The sequence below is a fragment of the Sinohyriopsis cumingii genome, chromosome 6 (assembly GCF_028554795.1).
Source record: "Sinohyriopsis cumingii isolate HCF-2022 chromosome 6, ASM2855479v2, whole genome shotgun sequence".
Classification (NCBI taxonomy): Eukaryota; Metazoa; Mollusca; class Bivalvia; order Unionida; family Unionidae; genus Sinohyriopsis; species Sinohyriopsis cumingii.
The window spans coordinates 48,449,265-48,456,957 of NC_142966.1; the positions used below are offsets into that span (position 1 = coordinate 48,449,265).

Genomic DNA, 7,693 nt, shown 5'->3' on the forward strand with positions numbered 1-7,693 from the left:
AGTCTCAGTACAGATTTTGGGGGTTGATTTATCGGACTACCTACGTGTGTACACGGAGGCGAAAGTGATATTCAAATTATAGTTCAAAAGAATATTATATTGTATTATGTTTCACAAATCTTTTTCTGTATCCTCTGTAACAGATAGTTTTATTTCAATATTGAGACTGTATTATTATTATTATTATTATTATTATTTGAATATAACGACTTCTCCCTTTGGTTCCCCGCAACATAGGTGTCTCGACTGTATATCTGGCTATGAATAACACAGTTCAGATAAACAGCACACGTCAGTCTTCCCTTGTTCTGATAGACTGGAAACATGTTTTAAGATGGCAAATACTGATCGTCTTTCAATTTTTATTTCTGCAATGTTGGATTCCATGGGATTCAGTAGACACATGATAGATTTCAGAATAAGCAGTATGAGTCATAGCAACGTAATAGGCGCATTGAAAGAGGACTGTACAGGCTTTATCATAATAGGAGGAACAGCTGAGGGAACATCGCAGTTGGGGCATGGTGATGTCGATATGATGCATGTCATTAAGTTTATTACAGTCAGCGGCCGACATGTTGATCCACCCAGCCCTCAATATACTGCGCTTTATACAGAGGACTTGGAAGTTCATAACGGCTACACGTGGTTACGAGTGGGCCATTTCGGTGAAAACGAACCCATTTTCGAGTCATCAGTGGTTTTAACGGAAAGGCCATACTCAGGCCTAAACATCTATTTGTCAAGCTTTGACTTTGTTCAGGGTGTACAACAGGAACTGATGCAGACGTTTCCAAAATCTTATCAGTTTCAGCCCATATCAGGGCCATCACAGCCTATGCAAGTCAATAATGAACAGTATGACAGTGTATGTGCATTGTCCCACCCAGATTGGCCCGCTCAAGCTTTCCGATGGATAGACAGATGTAGGACAAACGGATGGCCGCCAGAAACCATAGTGACAGCCATTGTACAGTCCGGGTGTTATATCGTACCAAAGGGGTTCAAGGGAAGTCCCTCCTTTCGCATGGAATGGTGTATCTCCTTCGCTGTACACGAAAAGTCTATTTTACATTTATTCAACATGACACAAAAACACTTCTACATTTTACTTAAAATCATGGCAAAAGATCTGAAAGAACGTTTCCCCGATTTGCAAGATGTACTAACGTCATACACAATGAAAACTGTAGCTCTGTGGCAGGTAGAACTTCACCACTCCAGGGACTGGGATCGATCGCACGTGTTAGATCGGGTAATGGAAGCTCTCTACTTTCTGAAATCCTGTGTAGAGAGTCAGAATCTGCCTGCTTACTTCATCCCGGAAAACAATCTGTTTGACGGAAAAATTAATTCTTCTACGGCAGCACTTTTGTCTCGCCTTCTCGATAATTTGCTGTCCCAGGGAGCTGGGTGTGTTCTGACGTTTCCCTCCATACAGCAGCAACATCCGATGATGCAGATCCGAGGCCTGAGAGATAAGTTTAAAGTATACTACAGTGGTTTGGAGATGTTGAAACTCGTGGCCTGTTTTTATGGCCAATATCTCGATATCAATCAATCAATGAAACACATACTCCATATCGTATCACTGATAAACGCATCTGATATGACAAAACATATGTCATTAACAAACGGGGTCTCAAAAATAATGAAAGCTACACTTGCATATATCAACATAGCCAAGATTATGAATACAGGAATGTCAAACAGAAGGAAGTATGAATTGTGTCAACCCTTGCTCCTCATTGCATCTAGTAACAGTAACACAGATAGGATGGCAGGGAGAATTAAATTTGCCGGGGTGCTCCATGAACTTGGAAAAACAAATAATGCAATTAAAACATTGTACTGTATCAAACGACGGCCTTTGCTTGGACTATGTATAAAATATAATACTCGGAATATCATTAGTAAAATGTACCGCATCACAAAAAAAGACTCGGAATATGCTGTTGCTGTTATTGCAAGACTTGGCAGTGACAAATATGTACAACAATGTATATCACTAGGTGTGAGTTATAGCAACGAGGAGATGGGCATTGTTCCATATGTTATCAAATATGAATTCTTCCTCGAACCAGAAACTTTCTTTAGTCGCAAGGAAGCCTACGTTGACCCTGATATGTTGAGGTACTACCTGCTATACAAATGTCACACAGAACTTGGCGATGAAGCAAATGCTCAAGGTGCCTTCAATAACTTGATTAGGATCTCCACCCAAGAATCATTTGACCCACATATGGAATACCGCGAGGTGGCGCTAAATGTACTGGGCCTGTGCTATCTGGAGAAGGAGGACTACCTCAGAAGCTACATCTGTTTCTGTCGAGCCATGTGTCTACGTCCTAGACTGCTGCTGGAGAAATATTCCACGTCTACACCTTGGCACCTAGCAGTACTAGCGTCCAAATTAATCAACAGGTGAATATTGTGAGAGGATAAAAGCGTAACTCCCTATCTATTATTGGTACACAGATAATAGCGTGAGTAATTGTAACAAGTTGATTTTACTTTTGAGGTTTTATATATAAACACTTTCGCTATTTTTTAAATATAAGAGTTATCCAATATACTCACACGGCGATAGCAACTCACATACACTGAAAATTTTAAACAAATGCCCATTCACAATACATTGTCCCCATTGTCTAATAACACTGACATATTTCTTCCAGCTGATTCGACTAACTATCATCTTCCGTTTTTAGCAAACCTTTCAACACCCAGTCTGAAATGTTATTGTTTTATCTGAATTGCTAAAACGGAGTTCATATAATTTGATTCCACTTACAAAAATATGTTTTAAAATGTGTTCCTCCATCTAATTAGCCTCAGATGAAACATTCAAGATTACCAGTTTGTACTGCGTTCTCTTGCGCAATTTATTTCACTATAACATCAATCTTACAATTTGTGTTAATAAAATAGAAAAGATTTAGAAGTTAATATTCGGACATTCTATAGAGTTAATGATAGCAAAGGGTAAAGCATAGATAAAACAGGCACTACATCTTTCGTCTTTAACATATCTCAATAAATTGTTTTTGAAAAATGAGATAGAGAGAGAGAGAGAGTATGTCTTCGACTGTTGGACAGGAAATGACATTCACGATATAAACTCTTCTCGCTTATTCTTCAACCAGTGATTGGAAGGTACGATGGACGATTGGAAAGTATGAGGGACGACTGTTAAGATGCTACTTTGTGGTAGAGGAACTAACTGCCGGTGAATCACTCAGTATTTAAAATTAAACGTTTAGGGTTCTTGTAAATCCAATGTTTGGTATTGTATATTAATTATTTTGGGAAAATTGCTAAGGCTCATTATAACATTCAGAGAGAGAGAGAAAGAGAGAGAGAGAGAGTTTATGTGTGAGATACGCTAAGCAGAAATAAATATTCGACGGTTTCATAGAACAACGCCAATTTCACAGTTTCGCAACTTACCCCAACAAACATTAGCATGCGGCAACTCAACAAATTGAAAACTCAATTACTACTGTTCCTATTTTCACATTACGTATTATCTATGTTTTAAACTGACTTATGGAAAGTCGCAGCCTTTTTTAATGAATATCTCTATGTTATTTTATCTGAGCCTATCCGCTTAAATGAGTTTAACTGTTTTCTGGGGACTTGGATCAATATGTTCAATATTAAGTCGACATTTGGATTCTGCTGGTAAAATAAGCAACTGAACTTACAGTTTCTATAAATCGTAATACGATCGACATTTTGTCGGATGCTTTGTAAGAGAGTACTTCTGTGATAGATCAAGGGACATAACAGAGAAAAACTGCATAACTCTTGATGTACGATCGGACTTCACCAGGCCATTTTCTTCAAGTCCGGAAAATGTCGAGGTTGTTCAGATTGTGTTAATGTATTATTCTTTGAAATGTTTCAGAACAATTTCAAATAGACAAAATTTACACGAATAAACAGTAAATAATTATATTCGAGAAAATTTTAAAAATATTTCAAACAGCTTTTTTAAGGTGTTATCGCCGATGTTACTTGTAATGTGAGTTTAATAGTAACCTTCAACCTAATGCACAATAACAATACATCTGAGGGGTGCAAACTGATGTATATAATACGATCTTGATGATTCATATATTGGTTACTTTGGTTTTTGGAGCGCAGAAGAAAATACAACTTTAGAGGAAACTATTGACGTTGTCTGAGGCACCAAACATTATTGCACATGCTGAAAGAGGGATCAAACCCAGCAAACCTGAGATGCAAGACAGCTTGTTACCCTATCGCTATCTAGACACTGTAATGATCGCCCAAGGTGTATCCATATAATGAGCGGTCATAGCAAGTTATCTTCCCTTTAAACCGATAGGTGGCAGCATGAAACAAAGCCGTCCAAAATTATTTTCGGTATACTTCCTTCTTAACAAACAAGTAATGAAAAGATAGTATCTTCACCTTGTTCTTCAAAATGTCTCAGTTGAACGGATCATGGATGATATCATCGATGAGACAAGAGTTAAAAAGTTTAGGAGCCAAGTTATTTGTTACTAATATTTCTATAAATACACTCAGTCTCTTTACTACAACGTTTCTATAAATACACCCAGTCTCTACCCTATATTAGATCTGTAAATACACTCAAACTCTTTCCTATAATGTTTCTAAAAATACACTCAGTCTCTTTCCTATAATGCTTCTATAATACTTTGATTTAATATTTATACACAATACACCCAGTCTCTTTACGTTAATGGTACAGAAATATACTCAATCTATTACTCTAAAGGTTCTTCAAATACACTCAGTCTCTTTGCTATAATGGATCTACAAATACACTCAGCTTCCTTGCACTAATATTTCATTAATTAAACTGAGGCATTTGACTGTGTGTTTTTCATAAATACACCCAGTCCCTTTACTATAATGGTTCTAGAAATATACTCAATATCTTTAATATAATTGTTCTAGAAATTCACTAATTCTATGTAATATAACTATTCTAGACATTCACTCATTCTCTTTACTATAATGGTTCAATAAATACATTCAGTCTCTTAACTAGTATGCTTCTGTAAATGCACTCAGTATCTTTAAACCTTGCATTAACAAGGACGGTCTTTCTGATTAATTTTGGAAAATATGCAAAAGTTTGGAGATGTTGGTTTCAGATCTAAACGAACGTAGTAAAGATATATAAGGTTACACTAAAAATCATAGATGGACATTTTCTGTATTTGCTTATAATTTTGACGTCCATAGACGGAACGTAAGCTAGTAATTATTAGTTTCATTCATTCTGAATACCGTAATCCAGATCTTAGAGAAATTATGTTAGCGTCAAGGTTTCACACCCCCCTTGGTTTTGTGAAGACTCTCAGTTTTCAGGATATTTCTTCATATGCCTGGCAATTTGGAAACGGTAGTCAAGGAACATGGCACGAGGGAACCACAGACTTCTATGGCGTAATTCGAATATGTTAATACTTATTAAAGTACTGTCATGACAGGCCACGTACTAAATCTACGTCTAATTCTGTTTACATTTTGATCTTAGTATTATTGATGCTTTGTGTAAAAGACACGTAAATGCCAGATATTATGCCAGATATTATTGTATTAAACGATTTTGGATTACAAGGGCAATTTTGTAACTTGTTTTTTGCATGTCTAGAAATAGTAGGATAAACTTGTTGGGGCATTTTTTGCAATGAGAGGCGTTTCTCGGGCAATGAGCGACGTGATTCTGTCAATGAGAGACGTTATTCTCTGTTTGGAATTCCGGTACGCTTCATTAGTGCAGAACAGCAAGCTCATCCTTTAAAATGGACCATGTCATTCCTATGTCAGAAATTTCACTTCATGCTGGAAATTCATTAGCAAACAATTTCAGAATTTGGATACGATTACATCATAGTTACTTGCACAGTGACAAAATATTAACAAATGAATGTTGAGTGGGTTTTTTATCTCTAAAGGAAGCACGTTACATTGTGTTAGGTTCGATGCGTCATTAAAACGATTTGTTTGAAGTTTAAATCGATCCAATGAATACATTTTTCATTAGAGACATTACAGTACTTAACGTTGTCGAAAGTAATATAGTTGTCACTGAGAAGCTGTTTGTTTTATAATTAGAAAGTCAAAACGTTGCAAGTGTTGCTATAAGGCAAATTACAGTACTATGTGCATATATAATTATCTAAAAGTTTTCACAGCAAGGTAATTACTATTGTTGATGCAGAATGGTAAGCTACCTATATATGTTTATATTTTGCTGGATTGTGACACCTACATTATTATTATTATTATTATTATTATTAAACAATTATTATGTATACTTATATTCTATCTTTAACTTTTGAACTTTTGTCCTAAACTGCAGATTGTAAGTGTCATATACGTATATATATATATATATATATATATATATATATATATATATATATATATATATATATATATAACTAAACTTGCTGATGAAATAATGTTCAACCTTTCTTCGATCGACTGATAAAATGCTTAAACTTTCTTATTAGAGATGACTACAATAAATGTGTGACAACTTACACTTGGGATTAAAGTCTGCGTCTCTCTTGAGCAATAAATTGAAGTGCTTCAGGAAACCATCAATAATTCTCTTCTTTTTGCTCACAACAGAAGCAAGAAAGTGATGTTTCAAAATTCATACACGTTTAGTTTTGAATAAAGATCACACGGGTTCGCTATAGCAAAAGAAGAAAAGAAAAAAAGGACAACAGTTAGTTTTAATATGAGTTTCAGAGTTACCCTAGAAGCACACCTCCTGTAATATAAAATGTGCACCATCACACACACACACACACACACACACACATACATACACACACACAAACACACACTGTACTTCATCTCCGCTTCATAAGTAAAATTCTGCACAACTTTTCACTGTATCTTGATATAATTTTGCATCGCAAACGCTATGGTTGGTACCCCTCTTAATGCAGCCATTGTATTTTTACAACAGTATGACTTTATACCACTCTTCATGGCTGCGTTGTATATAACGGTATGAATTTATAACACTCGTCATGGCTTCGGTGTATTTATCAAACACAACATTATACTTGGATATCATTCTTCACTGCGCGTTTGTATAATACAATACGTAACTGTAACGCAACGAAAGAACCCTACCTAGCATGACAGACGTAACTTGTCCTGGTCTCGATACAGCATTGTTAACATGCTTTCATTGCATATTTGCGTTTCTGTCTTCGATTCCCTGCTCCAGAATGTGCGAGACTGAAATGGTGTCCCAGCAAAAGATGGTGGTTTTCTCCATGTTTTCCGGTTTCCTCCACCACAAACTATAAAACACACAAAAAAACTGTGTCAATATTTGTGGCATTAAGAATGCTTAATATCAGCTGTAGTGCAATCAATGTAACTGAAAATATAACACTCAGTCTTGTAAATAGTTGTATCCGTATCAAACATTTTTGTTCTAATTGAAACTGTATTTTGAAGATCTGAAACATATCTCAATATCGTAATATGATCGCAATAATTGTTGAAGGAAGTTTACAATGAATAATATTTTGAGTATCGAGTATTATAAGTTGTGTCTGAGTTTACACCATACTTCCATACCTTTTTGTATTATATTATAGACCGATTTGATTAAAATGAGATCTCCATCACCTAGGACTGTGGATATTGCATTTTAACA

General features: G+C 35.7%; 1 protein-coding gene across 1 annotated transcript; it reads left to right on the forward strand.

The window, feature by feature from the left end:
- Window positions 1–292: 292 nt before the first annotated feature.
- On the forward strand, window positions 293–6,348 carry LOC149796885 (uncharacterized). Its single transcript, XM_089961538.1, has one exon. It carries the CDS (start codon window positions 335–337, stop codon window positions 2,426–2,428), a length of 2,094 nt encoding a protein of 697 aa, XP_089817664.1. The 5' UTR covers window positions 293–334; the 3' UTR covers window positions 2,429–6,348.
- The last annotated feature ends 1,345 nt before the right edge of the window (window positions 6,349–7,693 follow it).

Excerpts from the sequence above, each read along its gene's own strand:
- LOC149796885 (XM_089961538.1), top strand. The coding sequence starts at position 335 with ATGGCAAATACTGATCGTCTTTCAATTTTTATTTCTGCAATGTTGGAT.